This window comes from Solanum lycopersicum, chromosome 2 (assembly GCF_036512215.1).
Source record: "Solanum lycopersicum chromosome 2, SLM_r2.1".
Taxonomy (NCBI): Eukaryota; Viridiplantae; Streptophyta; class Magnoliopsida; order Solanales; family Solanaceae; genus Solanum; species Solanum lycopersicum.
The window spans coordinates 17,577,322-17,595,779 of record NC_090801.1 but is presented as its reverse complement, the minus strand read 5'-3'; the positions used below and the strand labels follow the sequence as shown (position 1 = coordinate 17,595,779).

Below are 18,458 nucleotides of genomic sequence, written 5' to 3'. Positions count from 1 at the left end.
GACTTGTCCCCTCCAGGATACAACAGCCCAACTACAGCGTATAACTCAAACAATTTCGGATTAGTTGAAGAGTCCAAATCCACAAAGGAACACCTCCCTTCAATTAACAAGAACTCTCTTTTTGACTTACTCTTTGTTGTTGTAATTGGCAGAAGGTGGTCAAATATGACCACTAATCCTTTTCATAATTTCTCCATTATTTCTTATAACCTATGTAACCTATGTAACTCCTATGTCATTCATCTTCAGTATTTACAACACCATTTATCTTCCTATTCATTGCTAGGAAGACTTCTACTAGTATAAATAGTGGTGGTCGTCATTTGGTTTGGGACACACAATATACAAGAGAAAAACATAGAGCGAAAGAGTTAGTCAAAAAGAGAGTTCTTGTTAGTTGAAGGAAGGTGTTCTTTTGTTGAGCTTTGGACTCTTCAAATAATCCGGAGTTCTTTGACTTATACACTGTTGTAGGGCTGTTATATCCTGGAGGGGACAAGTCAAGAGTTATACTGCTGGATCGGTGTATATTATGCTGCAGTGTGCTTGAATCTCCTTAAAGAGCGAGATATCTATGTCTCAGCCTAAAGATTAATATATTCATTTTTGTTCATTTTGTTTCAACTGTAATATTTTATATTTGTATATATTACACCAACAAGTCTCACTTACAAAATCATAGTATAATTTGCTACTTGAAATCTTAGTATGAAATTAATGAGTAGTTTACTAAATCAATTCTCGAAAACATCATACGACTTCATTGATACACTTTGAATATTATTACTTATACCATAAGATTTAACATAATTTTAGACCGAGAAAATATTTTTAAATATTATTGATACTACCATTAAGTTAATATGATCATATAAAGAGTAACTATGTATTACTATAACTATTTCAAAAAATAAATTAACAAGTAAATATATTATTTATAATTTAAAAATTCTGACATTTTAAACATGAATACTAGTTATTCTTATACACAAAAATGTATATATGCCATAATTAATGTATTTTTGGCAGGGGCCATATATGTGTGTGATGTGTAGTTAAGTGATAGAAGATAAGGGGAGAGAGAGAGAGAGAGAGAGGGATATGGCAAGCAGAGGTGGAGGTTGGATATCATCAAGAAGCTGCATAAACACTAGTATTCCACAAAGAGATAGTAGTACAAGGATCAGCAAAGGAAATCACTTGTCATTGGTAAATCACAATTATTATTATTATTATTATTAATTGTTGTATGTATATTTGTTGTTACTCTTAGACTACTATTTGTGTTGAAGATAACAAAAAAAAGCAAAAAGCCTCTGGTGAGAATTTCTAGCTCAGATGGAAAATGGCATGGAGAATGGAATTCTGATTACATTTTCACACTTAAAGACCTTCAACTTGAAGATTTAGCTGAAGAAAGGGATACTCCAATTTCTATTCAACTCTCTATCCACAAGGTATACAACACACACACACACACACACATATATATATATAGGTTCCTTTTGATTGACCAACTATACTTTTAATTCATAATTCAATGTTGATGAGCAAGCAGCACGCTGGCTTTGGGCTCTCAGTGGATGGAACAATTATCACATCTTTCACCACAAAATGTAGCAACTGTTATTCTCCATACTGCAGAGAGGTACATACAAGTTTTAAAGTTTGGGTATTACCATCAACCAGAGACAACAAAGGATGTGCACATCAACTTCCACTGCTTGGTTGGGATGATCCATCAGTAAGTATGTATGATTTCTTTTGTTACTTCTTGTTAATCAACTAACCAAAAAAAAAATATTATCCTCAGGTCATCTATGTCAAACCAGGATTTGAAGCTGACCTTGATTCCTTGATACAAGACACCGTTAGACTTGCTACCTCTGTAAAAGTAACTACTTTTCTTCTGTTTATTATAGGGGAGAAAAACAAGTAGATTATCAATATTGCTTCTTTTCTTTTGCAGGAGACTTGTTCAGAATCATGTGAGAAATCTGTACCTAAATTGCAGCGTACGAAACTCTTCCTTATATTTTTATTAATTATAACAAAAAAGTATAATCAATTCATATTTATTTGTTTATAATAATTGCAGCTTTGGGTAAACAAAATGCTGCCTCCATTGATAGGAGGTGGTCCAGATTATTGGAGCTTAAGAAGGAAACTTAACTTTCATCAAAATCTCAATATATATATATATGCACTGTAAAACCAAACAACATATTACTTTCTCCCTCTCTTCAAACTATTATCTTCTCATAGCTCAAATGAAAATAAAGGAAAATAAACTGTTTGCTTATTTACTTGCTCAAAACACTATTATACAGCATTAGCTTTTCGCACATAAAACTCCCACAACACAAAAATACTACTGTTAAGCTTTTGTATCGTTCAGAATATCCAGATATTCCCAAAAAAGACCATATAATAACTTTGTCCGCGAACCAAACAACCCCCTTTAACTTTACACGTGAAAAGAGGTACAGACTATAGAGGGGAGAGGGATGGAAGGATGGACAGATAGACAAGACTCATCAAGATGCCATAGGCAAATGAAGTGTATGATACATAAAATAGGCTGCGCTAGGATATTTGAATGTTATTTATCCAACAAAAAGGTTACACACTGCCAATTAAAAATCAAATTCTAATACTCTTGCTGGCTCTTGAAAGAAATAAATACCAATAATAAATTCAGCAATTTAATATAACGCAGAAGATCTAGGTCATCTCCAAGCCCAATCTATTTGTTCCTCATCATGATTTCTTACCATCCAAGCTCCTTCAGCAATTTCATCAAATAGCTGGCCCCAACCCCAACTTGAAAATCCCAAAAAGAACCACAAGTCATGGATAGACTGGTTTCCTAACCTTAGCTCTTCTATGATAACTACTGTGGCCCTTTGGTCAAGAAAAAATACATTTGGCAGCACCTCCATTGACTGGTTAACTATATACTTTCTGGAAAACGCAACAAAAGGCATTCCACGTTTCATGACAGGGCCACCAAAAGAAAGAGGAGCCTCCTTCAGAAGCTGTACTCCATCTTCAAGTTCATCAAGAGAGTCCCAACTGATATGTTTGTTGACAATCAGACCTTGAAATCCGGTGCTTTGATCCACTTTCACAATAAGTACTTTGGATCCATCAAACGGGTGAACATTTAGAAGCTTCTCTGTAGCAACAAGGATGGAACCAACAACAACACGAGGAGCTGATTTTGCCGAGCTACCAAGAGGAGCTCTTGTTTGGTTAAACTGATCATCTAATGTTGATCCTTCTTGAAATATAATTTCATGTGGTGAGTTCTTAAATCGAGCCTGTGAATTCATGTTATGATTTATCCCTGGTTCACCTCCAGTCCACAGTATACCTGATGTAGGAAGAGGGAAAGACAAACTTAGAAACATATTTTTTTAAAAAATTAAAAAAATGTACTATGCAGAATACAAAGATAACTGCGCCAAGAAGCAAATCATCAGAAAAAATTATTGATGATAGGCTTCAACTGCATACAAGTACTCACCATATACTATATGAATAGACTTATTCTTTGCTCATTTTACAGGCAGAAGGGAGGAGGGGTTGTTGTTCATACTATGGAATTGGTAATAATTTTATCCTTCCGCCTTCGTTGTACAGCATTTACGTCTCTTCAATGTTTGACATGAAATGCAAACCATGACATATGGAATTAGAACAATAGAGGATTGAGTTATATACTTTTCAAGCAAAAGAGAAAACAATCTCAAATTTACTAGCTTTCCTAAACAAGGCTGGGAATTTTTAAAAAAATTCTTGAAACTCTGGAACGTGGTTGTTTTAATTATTCCAAGAATCCATTCCACTATATGCCTTGGTGCTTAATTCAAGTGGCAAAGGTTGAGGAATTTATGACTTAGATATCAAGTACGAGCTCTGCGCCATGGCATGTTAGCACCCCATTAGTCTACCAACAGTTTACACATGTAACTATTACTTTGGCCCGAGATGGGGTTGTTGTTTATACAGATGCAGGTCTAAATAGGGAGAAGGATAAAGAAAGCATTGGAATGGTGGCTATAGATAGTTGTGGTCATTTTTTTAATGCCTTTGGTACCCCTTATTCAATTTGTAGGGAAGGACATAACTGCTGAAGCACTAGCAATTCGGGAAGCTGTGGAAAGAGCACTACAAAAGGGTTGGTCAAAGGTTCACATACTGATGCAAAGAATGTCATACAAATGTTGCAAAAGAATTTGATAACATCTTTGGAAATAGAGACCATTTGCGAGAATGTCTGGCAATAGATGAAGTCTTTTGAAGAAATCGAGGTTATATATATTCCTCGAACATGGAATGTATTAGCTCACAATCTAGCAAAAATTTCTATTTCGTGTATAAATAGGATTGCTTGGGATTCTTCCTTCCGAAGTTGTGTTCTAACGGATGCAATGGTGTCTTATGGACATTTTAAACATATTTTAAAGTAATGCAATAAAGTATTTTCCTGAGAAAAAAAATGAAAATGAGTCTGATTAGGGTGATAAAAAACTTTGGGATGAAGATTAAAATTTCGAATTTTTTAAAAGGTTTTCCTTCTTACTTTTGAATTTCAAAAATTAATTTCCTGCCTTTTCTTTACATTTTCATCTTATTTTGTCCTTCTTCTCCTTCTCTCTGCAATTCATCTTCTTTTCTTATTTTATGGACTGTTTTCCGTTGGTCACGAGTGTGGAGAAAATTTGAAAATAACATAAAATTCAAACCATTGAAAAAAACCCTGCAAATCCAACAAATTGTAGAAGTTGTTGTTGCAACAAATTTCAGTAATTACTGCAACTTCAGAATTTAATGCTACAATTACGAAATTTGTTGCAACTCAACAAATACCGACTTGCTGCACAAACTTTTAATGTTATTTAAACAATTGACTGAAGTTGTTTGATTTTCTGCAGAAGGTGCAGGGACGAAAAGTGAGGCGGAAGAGGTGGAGGAGGAGACGGTGCAGATGGAGAGAGCAGAGAATATGGCGGCGGTGGAGGTAGTGGTTGTGGTGGTGGAGGTTGAGGTGATGTCGTGATGATGATGACGGAAGAGGGGGTGACGGGACGGGGAGGGAGAGGGGGAGACAGGAGCTTTGTGTAAATAACAATATCTGATGACCTTTAAAAATTAGTGCATTAACAATAATCTCGATTGTAAACATTAAAGCTTTTAAAGATTTTTAAAATCAGCACCAGAAATCCTATTACAATGCTCTGGTGATGTGCCGACCTTTTCATTTGATAGCCAAAATTATGTGATTGTCCTATCATATTCTAATGTTATTTTCTTTATTGACAGAAATTTTGTAGTGATATAGCTGACAATTAAAAAGACAAAACTTACAAGGTTAAGTCTAATTTTAGATATTAATGATGAATTTAAATTAATTATAGAATATTTTTGTGTGCTAACCAGTGGCTGATCCAGGATTTCCGTTAAAGAGGTTCGAAAAATAAAAATATAAACGTGTAAATAAGTCTTTCGAAATGGGCTCTTTGAATTTTTTTGGGTTATGTTTTTAAAGTAAAAAATGCTTGAAAAACAGAACTGATTTTTTTAAACAAATATACAGTGAAACTATAAAGGAAAAATAAATAAATGTTGTTGCATGGATTCGAACCTGGGGCATGCAGCTTAATATTCAGGAGTCTTACCATTGAGCCATCTATTTTTATTTGTTATTGAGGGGGTTCAAAATATATGCATCTACAAAAATACAGAAAATTTACCTTATATATATTGTGTATTTTTTTGCCGAGAGTGTTTGGGTGAAGACCCTGGACCCAACGTGGGTCCGCCCCTGGTACTAAGAAGTAGTTCAGTAAACCAGGTGGTATTGCTATATACTGTTATAAATTGTAATAAATAAAAAGTATCGCTAAAATTAGTAATTATTTATTAAAAGGTACCTTTTTAAGTAATTTTTCCTATTTTGAATATACTTGAGCACGTTAGAAAAAAATGAAAGAATATTGTATTCTAATCATTCATTCAATTGGGAAGGTATTATACTCGGTTCATTTTATCCCCCTTAAGCACTTCTTTATGCATCTTACCCCCCCCCCCCCCCCAAAAAAAAAAAAAAAAACCATTTCCTCGTTTATAAAGCATGCTCACTTTTTCAGTTTTCCTAAACGGAATGATATTTTATGATTATGTGCTTTATTGAGCCAAGGGTCCTTCGGAAATAGCCTCTCTACCTCCACGGAGTAGGGGTAAGGTTTGTGAACACTCTACCATCCCAAAAACATACTTTGTGGGAGGATTTCACTGCGTATCTTGTTTTTGCTCCCAGAAATGCCTCCTGCCTCTAACTAATTGGCATGTATGTCTTATTACTAAATTTACTGCCATTCACTTTACATCACAGTTTCATTTTCTTCACCACTGTTTCATTAATTTAAACCAGTCCTACATTCCAATATAGAAACTAGATTCCATTATAGAAACTATTTCCGTTATAGAAACTAATTCCATTATAGAAACTATCCAGTGAGATATCTGTAATGAGTAAGGCACGTAACATCTAAAATTATATTGACCGATTGAGACAACAGCGATCTATGTAGGTTATCAAACTAGCAAATATGGAAGATAAAGAAAAGAAAATGTATATCAGTGAATCTTGACTATCAACAATTTTCTTCTTTCAAAAGAAGAAAATAAATAAAACTAGAACGATATACTGGACATATGAAACCTCCATATATGTTTAGTTAATCAGATTGACAGCTAAGTGTGAATATACCAATGATAGAAAACATGCACCAAAGTTTTTATGAATAATATGAACAATTAATGATATTTTCCTTCCTGCATCCTCTTTTTTTTTCTGCTTCACTCAGATGGGTGGTGTGCAACCACAAATAATTTTAAATCAGGAAACTCACCTTTCTCCTGAGGAAAATCGTAAAAGTGGCTCCCGTGGTGAGCAAGAAAGTCAATGATATTAGATACTGCCATATCTCCACCATAGGGGATAGCTTTCTTCCTCCCAGCTGGAAATAAGAGTAGAGATGGATATAGTTCCCTCTGCAAAATTGCAATGGACAGGCAGGCGGTTTAACACTCATACATATAGATGCATGACTATGAACTGCTTAAGTTTAGTCAGAAAGCATTAGAGTTTAGAGACTACAGAAGCTTTTGATTCTCCCACCTGCATTTCACATGCCAGGAAGAAACTTGTAACAAGATTTCGGCGCAGAAGTGCATGAGTTTCAGCCATTAAACTTTATTTGATCAACAGGATCACTCAACAGCAACGCTCTTTCGAATTAGTCAATTAGTTAATTTTTTTCAAAAGATCTGAGCATGGGAAGCACTTGTCTTCTTTTTTTTTTATGACCTTAGTGTATGGGCCAGCTTTCGCACACCTCAGCTAATTTCACAGGATACCTCCCACTAACAACAGGTATTAGACAACTCTATCCACCAAGGCAATGACAGTTGGGAAGAAATCACCTAGTGTTTTTTTTTCTTTTTGTCTCTGTTGGGATTTGAACCCAAGACCTAATGGTTCTCAACTTACTTCATTTGACCACAAGGCAACACCCTTGAACGCAACATGGGAAGCACTTATCTTGGCAGATCCCTAACTATACAAAGAAGATCTCAGCCCAAGCATGTGAAATATTAAAGGCAGTGGCATCTCTTTGCAGAAGGGTGAAAAGAAGCATCAGAAATGAGATTGCAGGTATTACTGCATGCCTTTGAGCCCAACCATTTGCAACCATCTAAGTATGCTAAGTTGCTTATGGAATCTAATACTTCTACAAGTAATCAGCTGAAAAGGCTGTCTTGGGAAGCCAAAGTGTATTGCATACAGGGAAAGTTCTTGGATCATAGGAATCTGTTTTTCCCCTTTTCTAGATCCATGAATTTTAAGTTTAGTACTTATCAGCTCACATAAAAGTAACTTGTAAAAGTTGGTCGTTAATAGGACGGAAATGGTTTCTCACATGGTGGCTATCAACACTAAAAAAGCCAAACCTTTTTTCTCATTAAAAATTTGCAGATCAATGTAAGAGTTTAGCCATGCGATTGGGGCAACCAGAAACGGCAGAAATTTCAAGAAAAAGCATCAGTGTCTAGATTTCCTTGATGAGGATCCCTTCAAGGTTTGTTTTTAATCAAGTAAATGTATTTTCATTCATAAACATGGTATATAGCCGGAAGAAGTACGAACCTCAACCCAATTTAAAACTTGAGCGAATAATCCAATGTCATTCTTCTCCCCAACCCAATTTAAAACTTGAGCGAACAATCCAATGTCATTCATCTCCCCAACAGGAAAATGTCACACTTCCTCAAATTAATTTTAAGGCCTAAAATCAAATGAGAACTTGGCCTAAATAATCCAGTTTGGCCTCAACTACATAAAAAAAGAAACAAAGATATCATACGTAGACAACACTGGAAGGCCAATGGAAGTGGAAAAGCCTAGGTTTTAACTAAGATGGTGGAATATGGTGCTGAGATGCCTTCCAAACACCATGAAAATCAAAGAAATTTGGATCAAAGTCGGGGGTGTTCCTATACACCTTTGGAAGCACAAAGTTTTCGAGGAAATTGGACAAACTCTGTGGTGGAGAAAGAGTTGAAGAACCACATGAAGTGGGCAAGGATTTAAGCTGCAAATGATGCAGAAGCATACCACAAGAGGGTAAGACAAAGTAATGCCAATCTCTGTGACTCGGTACAAAAATCCCTAAGAACATGTTGGGAAGGTACAGATGGCAACTGGAAAGGGGGATTTAAATAAGTCATGTGAAAGCCACATGGATTCTTCAATGAAGAGCTCTGGATTGGGCTTAGAGAGGCCCTAGGGAAGGTAATTTATTGAAGTGGAAAATCGGCCTCATCAGGCAAGCATAGTTATTTTTAACAAAATAACAAATTCATCTCAGTCCATACTCAATAGACACATACTTCATGAAGACATGGAATTCCGTATCTCTATTCCAGTCATGCAAGACACATAACACAACATTGTGCAGGAGATGATAGTGGTAAATCCAAGTGAGGAATGGTGGAAGATTCTATGCAAATCACGGAAGAGACAGTTACATAAGAAGTTTTAAGGGGGGAGATGAGGGGGGAGCCCATGCACAATTGCTGGTCACAGATCATTGACCTCTAAGACAGAATGGGAGATCGAAGAGGCAGAGCCTTTGCACACACAACAACAATTAATTACAGAAAAGGAGGAGGTGTCTATGTGGGTGAAGCAGAACACGCTGAAACTGGGAAAACAATTGGGGGCTGATTTGGGGGGGGGGGGGGGGGGGGGGGGTGTACAGATAAGGGAAGGAACATCCTAACTATTACATGATGCAATTCAAACTAGTATCATGAAATATCAGGGGTTTAAATAGCAAGTATAAAAGGAGGCTAGTCAAGAACATTATGGGGTATTGGAAAGCTGATATTATCTGTGCACAATAAACTAAATTAGAGAGGGTTATCACGATTGATAATGCAACTATGGGGGCGTAGATGGATTAAAATGGCATGTTTGGAGGCAAGTGGAACTAGAGGAGGGATAATGATGCTATGGGATAGTAGAATCTGGAAAGGAGGAATACCAGATATAGGTGCATACACAGTTACATGTAAATTTCAAGCACAACTGTAGGACTTCACCTGCCATGTAACAAGGGGAGTATGCTCCTAATTACTATGTCGAAAGAAGACTAGTATGGGTGGAAAAATCTATCAGAAGATTAATAGAAGGTCCCTAAGTAGTCTTTGGAGACTTCAACATGGCCAGATATGTCTCAGGGAAAAGGAACTTTGTCAGAAGAAAAAAGGGCATGAGGAAGTTTTCTGATTTGATTGAAGATATGCATCTAATTGACCTCCATCTTGGGAAATGCTCATTTCACTTTGTTTAAAGGGGATAAGGGGGAGATAGCCTTGAGAATTGACAGGATTTTGTTGTCTCAAGAATGGGACGACTCTTTAGCAACTGAAACAAATTGCAATCCAAAGAATTATGTCAGACCTTTCTTCAATTTTTTCATTTTTTTAAGGGAAAAAGGATAAATATACCCCGAACTATCATAAATGGTATGTCAATAACCTCCGTTATACTTTAAGGATGTATATGCCCTTACCGTCATTCTTTTGGGTTGTGTGTATCCTTGAAACTAACGGACGAACACGTAGCATCATCTAAATGATTCACCCGATTTTATTTATTTTTACCCGAAAATTAAAAATCCACCCGACCCACAACCAAAATGGGTGGTGCCAAAATCCACTCTTCATTTTCATCAAAAAACATCCCTTTATTCTTCTCAACGCACCGTAACCATGGATCAAGAACTCGTTTTTCAAGGATGAAGATGTCTTGTTCACAAAAACTACTGTTTTCTTCACTTTCACTTCAAATATTGTACATTCCATATACCATTCAGCTTCTATATGAAACATCCCCTGCAAGTTTGTCAATCGTGTGTCTTTCGAATTCTTTAAATTTGTAGCATTATGCTTGCTAGCCAAAGATAAATAAAGAATCTTCATCTTCATTTAGCACAGTAGGAATCTAGGTTATTGGGTGTTTTGTACATCATCTATTTCAAAAACATTTTCAACACCTTTCAATAATAACAATCGATTTGAGCTTGAAATTTTTGATTTGATTGTAGCACCACTTAAAGCTTGAAGCTTTGTCCATCAATGGTGGTAGTATTTTCTCAAATCCTTTCAACAATAACAAATCGATTTGAGCTTGAAATTTTCGATTTGAATGTAGACCTACTTTAAAGCTTGAAATCCATCAATGGTGGTAGTATTTTCTCAACCCCTTTCAACAAATAATATGATTTGAAAAAATAAATGAAATTTGGTTTTCTTGATTTTGATTAAAATAATATGCTTCTGGGTTTTTGTTTGAGAGATATGGAAAAAGAATTGAAGAATATTTTTCCTTTTATTTGATATTTAATAATGATGAAAAGCTATGTTTTTTTAATTTTAGTTGTAAATGTCATGGTATTTAAATTTGGGCCATGGGTGGGTAAATTATAGAAAATGGGAGGGTTTACAATTTTTTTTTGATAAATAAATAAATAAAATCAGGTTAGTTATTTAGATGATGTCATGTGTCAATCGTTAGTCTTAAGGGTATAGATGATCCAAAATATTGATGGTAAGGGTATATACAACCTTAAAGTATAACGAAGAGTATTGACATACCATTTATGATAGTTCGGGGGTATACTTTTCCTTTTTCCCTTTTCTTATAACCGAGAAATCCGTCTGTGACCCGACCCTTGGACTAATCAAAGCCTTCTAAACTCGGTGTATAATGGACCCGCCCCTCTACCCTTCTCCACTTAAATACTGAGCTTGGTTTTGCATGGTGTGGGGCTTGAACCTGTGACCTAAGCCACAAATCCTCCACCTTTTGCCACTCGACTAGGCCTTAGGGGGCAAACTGTTCTCTAATTGCAATTAAAAAAAACCATGCAAATTAGACATTGAGAAAGCAAATGATCATGTAAACTGGGGCCTTGTTATGGATCTGCTAGAGAAGAAGGGATTTGGTCACAAACGGAATGAGTAAATTAAATTTTGCATTTTAAAAGTGAACTTCTCTATACTAATTAATGGTTAAACATCAGGTTAATTTAATTCACAGAGGGGCGTAAGACAATGTGATCCATTATCACCTTTTCTTGTTCCTCTTACTCATGGAGGAACTAAACAACATGACTAAGATAGCATACGGAGAAGGTTGGTTAAGAGGATTTGAGGTTTCCAAAGCTAGAAGAGATAGCTTGAAGATAACTCAACTTCAATATGCAGATGACACACTTATATTATAAGATCCTGAAGAGGAGCATCTCAAAATACTGAGATTAATCTTGGTAATGTTTGAAGTAATGTAATCATTGGAGGTAAAACTTCCTATACCCAATTAGTGAACTGCCAAATATGGAAATATTAATAGACAATCTTAGGGGATGAAGTGGCTTGGATTGGCTTTTGGTGTAACTCTTAAGTCTTATGGAATTTTGGAATGGGTGATCTAGAAATGTGAGAAAAAGTTAGAAAGGTGAAAGTCGACACTCATTGGTTAGAAAATTGACTTTGATAAACTCTGTGATTGATGCACTCCCATTCTCCCAATATATCTGACATCATTATTTCTTGTCCCAACAAGAAAAAATTCTAAGGCAGGAGAACAAAGATAGAAAGGGTTACCACCTCGTAAAATGGAAGGAAATGATCAATGAGAAGAGATTTAGGGAAATAGAAATGTTCAAATGAAAAATAGAATCTACGGGGCATAGTAATCAAAGTTGAATATGAGGAGATTGATAACTGGATGACAATGGAGGTCAGTACTCACTGCTCCTTATGATGTTAGCTAAAGGAAATCAATCAAAAAATTGTGGAATGAATTCAATGATAACACCATAATCAAAGTGGCAGATGGAGTTAAAACTATATCCTGGAAAGATGATTGACATTAAGCAAGCTACAAAGAGACACTATTCCTAAATATTTGCAGAGTACAATATCAAAACTGTGGACACCACAAGGAAGGAATTTTGCGTTCAGGAGATACCAAGAGTAACAGAATTCTTCAAAACATTGACCAATTTAGCGGTTTGAAGTCAAGACTAGACATCTTACAGTGGCAGTGAAATAGTAAAGGGACTTTAAAGTAAAAATGCAACCTAAAGGAAGATGAACCAACCAAATCAGCATGGAAAGCCAAAATCGCACACAAAGTAGCTTGATTTGTTTGGTTATTGGCTAAGGAAACTGTGCTGACAGGAGATAACTTGATGAAGAGGGGGATCCCTTTATTTCTCAAATTTTTTTATTGGGGGGAGATTATTCTAAGTCTCAAAAACATACTTAGTCCATGCCTGGAAAAATCACAGAAGCATTACATAGTTGGGAAGAAGCAGTGGTACAGGAACAATTGGAGAACTGTACTTGCAACTATATGGTGGACACTATGGAAGGAGAGGAACCTTAAGGGTCGTTCGGTAGAGTGTATTAGCAAAAGTAATGCATGCAGCATGCATTAACTCTATGTATCAGTAATATCTTGTTAGGTTCACCTTTTTATGTTGCATTAGTTATGCACTCTATTGTGTGTTAAGGTGTGCATTACTAATACCATGGATTTCTAGGAATTGGTAAGGCTAACCCATCAGTAACCCCCTAACGTTGGCACTATATTTCACTTAGACACCTCAACTGCCGATGTTCATTTTAGACACTTTATGTAGGGTTCTGCTGTGTCATTTGAGTACATGGCATAATGAGTCCGATAAACTCATTGACCAGCAAGAATGGTGCTTTAGTTAATTTTTAATTATTTAATTTCTTCTTCCCCATTTTTCTGCCACCATTTTGCCCAAGTTAAATTTCATCTATTGTGAATGAAGGTTTCAGCAAAATGACTGAGCTAAAAAATTTCTCTGCACTAACAAAAATCTCCCATTCTCTATCAAGCTATGTTTTAGGTAGAAAAAAAAAGGGGAAAAAGTGATCGTAATTTATTTTGTAAGGGCAAAAACATTACAATGGTGCCAAATTTAGAGTTTGGAGAAGACAAGGTGGAGCGTCTGTATAAGGATTGGGGGAGGGAGTGATTTACTGATTTAAATTTATTTTTGTAATTATTTGGGTCATGTGTCATTAATTTATTGGTTATTTTTTTTATTTTTACTCAAAATTAATCCAAAATCACTTTTGACACAAATGTCATTGTTTTATTTGTCATTAACGAGTGTAACACACCATTATATATTTATTTTTGCTGATATTAAAAAAGTGTCAAAATGACATAGTAGGAACCTAAATGAGGTGTCCAAAATGAACATCGTCCAATTGAGGTGTTTAAGTGAAATATTGTGTTAACTTCAGGGGCCACCGATGGTTAGGCTTATTAGTAATGCGAAGGTTTTAATGCATGCATTAGCATGACTAAAGACCTCATTGCCCCTTAAAATCTTTTTTACATCTTTTCCACTATAATTGATGGATATCTTTGTAAATTATTTTATGCAACATGCTATTTTAATGCACTAAATCAAACAATGTTGTTAGAACAACATATGTGTATATATGGTAGGTAGTTTGATTTACTCCTATTTTAATTAGGTATTGATTTGTATTGATTGGATATGATTTCCTTAGGACACGTTACTTAGTTATATAAACCCCAATAGCTTGTGAAAAGAATCAAAGCTTAGTTCTCGCTAAAACTCTTGTTCTCTCACGTGGTATAAACTCTTTCTTTAGTGAGAAAACAAGAATAAAATAAGAGAACAAAATTGCTACACATTTTTCTAGCAAAAGCTCCATGTTCCACGATTTTGACACTCTTAGGGGTATTGTGCATATACCAATACCACCATTACGATCGCCATCCTTGTGATGGTATTTTTCGAAAGATTTTTTTCGTTAACTTTTCCAACGAGACAGCAAGCTGTTTGCCGATTTATTCTTCAGGTTTTTCCCGAATTTATTTTAATTTTGGACACTAATAGATTTGTTTTCATAATCTCTCGAATCCGATATGTTTAGCACTAAATTTGTGGGCTCCAACACCAATCAACTATTTTTTTTGTTTGAGGTATAATACAATGACTTTCTTTTAAATGATTTGAGGGTATTTTTGTGTTTACATAGACTTATCCCATGGTATTATATCTCATGTATTACTTATACCTCCAAATGGAAGGTATTAGAAATACATCCTATAAAACCATGTAGAAGGTATAAGTAAACCATGGATTAGCTATACATAAGCTCAAATTCCTACCAAACATAGTACTAAATAATACCATACATAATACACGGACTATTTGTTTTAATGTGGCCTACCAAGCGACCCTAAGTATTGTGGCACGAACCAGTGTAAAAGCAGAGTACAGATCTATGGGTCATGGAATCTGTGAGACCATTTGGCTTAAGAAAATGGAGGAACTAAGAAGACCTATGACTCCACTGATGAAGCTATATTGCGCCAATAAAGCTGCAATAAGCATTGCCCACCATCCAGTACAATACGATAGACAAAATATATTGAAATATATTGAAGTGGATAGATATTTCATCAAGGAGAAGCTCGAAGAAGGAATCTTGCGCTTTCCATTTTTGCTGACTGATCAGCAAACACCCGATGTTTTTATTGTGTGTGTTTGAACCGAGATTCGAAGGTCCTGTAGGTAAGTTAGGCATGTTACATATCTTCTACATGCCAACTTGAGGGAAAGTGTTGAGTTGTATAATCTGATTATGATCACATGGAATCAAATCAGATCAGATCAGATCAGATAAGTTGAAATGTTTCAGATCTTTTAGGGATTACTTTAGATTACTTTATATTAGAATTATCCCTTAGTTTTGGGGATTACTTTAGATTAGGCATGTTATTTCATTTTTTATTGATTTGTTTTCTCCATAATTTGTATACTCTTCGAATGAATAGAATGTACAATTCTGATGCCATACATTCAGTATTTCAAATGTACAAATCAATTTTTAATACCCTCATACACTCTCCTATTTCTCTGCCTCCATCCCATTCCCTTTGTCTGGCCTCTGCATCTCCTTGATATCTTCTTATCAAATACTCCCTCCATATCAAAATAAGTGGTGTTTTTACTTTTCACTATATTTCAAAATAGTGGTGTCTCACAACATCAAGATGGCATTGATTTTTTTCTTCCAATTTTACCATTACTTAAATAAATGTAGTTTTACATTACCAAGAAACCAGTAAAGAGATACTCTTTTTCAATACAATTGATTAAGAGTAAATTAGTAAAAACACTTCTTACATTCTAGGAGTGAGTAATTTTCTTAAGGGTGTGCCTGAACTAAAAACACCAGCTATTACGAAACGGAGGGAGTAATGCCTCTTGTTTACTGTTCAAGAGAAATAAGAATGTTCAAGAAATGAAGCATGAAATAATTACTCTAAATATGACCTTAGAATGATATACTTGGTAATTAGTAGGAGTACAAACATAACAAGCATACCAATGCCAAAATAACAATTTCAATTTGAAATTAGTCACACCTGAAGCACTGATTTCAGGATTAAGCCGCAGTCATTGAATGTACAATCCATCAAGTAAATCACTGGAAACTTCAGGAACGCATTTCTCACCTCAGCTGCCACAAATTTAATCACTCATCAATTAAAGCAAACCCAAGCACGTTGCCATAATAATAAATCAACATTGCTTTTTACCGCAACCAAGAGATATAGCAAAGCTTTTGCACTAACTTGATTAATTTGTAATGCAGGATATCGCCTGAACAAACTAAAATTGGTTTGTTCTGATTTTATGTTTATTATTTATGGCCTAAGAGCGAGGATAGACATGAATACAAATTGCTTCTCAACTTTAAAGAAGTATGTATCACACTTGTTAAGTATCTTCTAGTAGAAAATAGGTCTTTTATACGATGAGATGAAATCATGCGGATTTTATGTTTTAAATGATACGATAATTTGACAACTTTTTTTTGATACAAGTGTTTAGAACTTAAAACATTATGCATGCTTACAATCATAATCTTAGACCTAGTTTTATATAAACATCTTATAAAAAATTAGATTATAAGTTGGCTGGAAATCCAAAGAAGAGCAGATATGGGATGAACTTCTTACCCCCATTCAACAACGGTTTGTGAGTCTTAAACCTATTCCTCAGGGTTCTATTATACCCCTTGATTGCACGGTATACTTCACGAACAACCAGTTCCATCCTCTGGCAAAAACCACACCACCTATTGCTGAAAAGAACTAAAATATCCCTATCTCGAGAACTACCAGAATTTTTGGAATCGGACTGATTATAAAGGACCAGCTCATTGAACATATGCCCCGTCACTCGAGGGATAGAATCCGCCTCATGAAAATCCAGATTAACAAATGGTGGAATTGGAGCCTCCCTAATGGTTGGAACAACATGCTCAGACTGTTTATATGGGTTAAGACTTCCATTGAGAAAGCTATCAAGAAATTCAGATAGCAAAGTGCAGCTGAAATCTTCTTGCTCACTTAAAACATAGTGTTGCGGTGAAGCGGGATCAATAAGTACCACAGATGGTATTTTTGAACCTGATGTCAGAGCTATAAGACGTCTATAGTGACCATCGTGATAGAAGAAGGAACCTCTGAAGTTTTTATTTTTCTCCTGCTCATTCAGCTCCTTGATTGTTTCCTCTACAGTAGGGCTATTAGCAAGCTTCTTCAGATCATCATAACCAAATTTTACAGATATTTGTGAACTTTCATATTCAAGGAGATTCTTCTCGTCGTTTTGCTGAAGTAATTCAGTATTAATAGGGTTTGATTGTTTGATGTGCTTCTCGTCCTCAACATGCAGCATTCGATAATCAGTAGGTTCTTCTGGAATACCTTCTAAAGGACAATGTTGATCTGACTGAAGTTCTGTGAGCACCAATATAGTGTCAGAATACTTTGGGCAAACATGAGAAGACTTGGCTTCATTTGATTCAGATTGCTCATTGTATTGCTTCCCCAAAATGGTATCTCCAAGCAACATTATTTTTCTATCTGGATCAATAATACCTTCAGAAGCACCTTCCACAAAGATCTCTGAAACTTTGTTTGACTGAAATTTTGTTTGACCTGGTAAAGCTTCAGCAGTTTTGATGTCAAAATCTTCAGATAAAAGTTGAAATCCTGCTTCATTCGCAAGCGAGCTCAATTTAACTTCCTTCTTTTGCTGAAGTGCATATGTCAAGATTTTATGCAATGTACTACCTTCTAAACCTGAAACCAGATCTTTTAGGATGACTTGTTTCCCCTGATTCATTACAACAATTGACATCTTGTCTTTGCTATTTATCTTTTGAGATGCTGTCAACAGCCCCACTTTAGGGTGTCTGGAGGTACTACTTGATGCTTGAAAAGCCTTAAGAGATGTCATTTGTGATCTGAATGTTTTTGGTTCACTCATTTCATTTGACATCTGAACTTTCAGGGCAAACTCTCGAAAAGAATCAAGAGCCTTCCTGCTTTTTTCTCTAATCTTCAACGAGTCAGATGATCTATCAATAAAAAGAACAACAGATGGCATATTTGCTGGAAGAGCATTCTCAAGATCATCATCATCCTCCAGCTGCATAGTAGGATATCAATGAATCAATATAATATGATAGATAAATGAACTGACAGAGAAACCACATCAGCGCAAAGAAAATTATCTGATCATCTTTACATATAAAAAATCTGATGCCAGGCATTATCTGCTTGGACCATGACTTAAGTAGTTTCTCCTTACATTAATTTGTTAGCTGTGATGATTGAATAGAATTCAAAAGGTCATTAATACCCATAGTTCTATCCAAAAGAAAGTTAATATCCCATAGTTCTATAGTTCCTAATTTTTCGTTTGGCTTCCCTCAATCTT

General features: G+C 35.4%; 2 protein-coding genes and 1 long non-coding RNA gene across 5 annotated transcripts in view; 2 read left to right on the top strand and 1 right to left on the bottom strand.

Annotated features, from left to right (window-relative positions):
• The first annotated feature begins 1,014 nt into the window (after positions 1–1,014).
• Positions 1,015–2,302, top strand: LOC101246579 (large ribosomal RNA subunit accumulation protein YCED homolog 2, chloroplastic). The gene is made up of 6 exons (XM_004231681.5): positions 1,015–1,209; positions 1,293–1,457; positions 1,559–1,744; positions 1,814–1,894; positions 1,970–2,015; positions 2,099–2,302. The coding sequence occupies exons 1-6, from the start codon at positions 1,102–1,104 to the stop codon at positions 2,170–2,172; spliced, it is 660 nt and encodes a 219-aa protein (XP_004231729.1). The 5' UTR covers positions 1,015–1,101; the 3' UTR covers positions 2,173–2,302.
• Positions 2,303–2,524: 222 nt separating this feature from the next.
• The window catches only part of LOC101246878 (uncharacterized), a 37,038-nt gene continuing 21,104 nt past the window's right edge, over positions 2,525–18,458 (bottom strand). For 2 of the 3 annotated variants that reach the window (XM_010317521.3, XM_004231682.5), the window contains exons 5-8: positions 16,688–18,167; positions 16,091–16,185; positions 6,921–7,062; positions 2,525–3,376 (exon numbers count right to left, since the gene is read on the bottom strand). In XM_010317521.3, coding sequence (XP_010315823.2) covers positions 2,730–3,376; positions 6,921–7,062; positions 16,091–16,185; positions 16,688–18,167 — 2,364 coding nt within the window. In that variant the 3' untranslated portion in view covers positions 2,525–2,729. Of the gene's footprint in view, positions 3,377–3,529; positions 3,657–6,920; positions 7,063–16,090; positions 16,186–16,687; positions 18,168–18,458 lie in introns of all 3 variants that reach the window. The other variant, XR_003245108.2, reaches the window with a different exon arrangement.
• Positions 3,165–5,296, top strand: LOC104645652 (uncharacterized). The gene is made up of 4 exons (XR_739473.4): positions 3,165–3,304; positions 3,572–3,611; positions 4,121–4,316; positions 4,941–5,296. It is a non-coding gene; the product is annotated as an uncharacterized lncRNA (long non-coding RNA).

Bases quoted from the DNA above. Each gene is read 5' to 3' on its own strand.
- LOC101246579 (XM_004231681.5), top strand. From the start codon at position 1,102: ATGGCAAGCAGAGGTGGAGGTTGGATATCATCAAGAAGCTGCATAAAC. The intron at 1,210-1,292 runs GTAAATCACAAT...TTTGTGTTGAAG, and splicing joins AAGGAAATCACTTGTCATTG to ATAACAAAAAAAAGCAAAAA. The intron at 1,895-1,969 runs GTAACTACTTTT...TTTCTTTTGCAG, and splicing joins GACTTGCTACCTCTGTAAAA to GAGACTTGTTCAGAATCATG.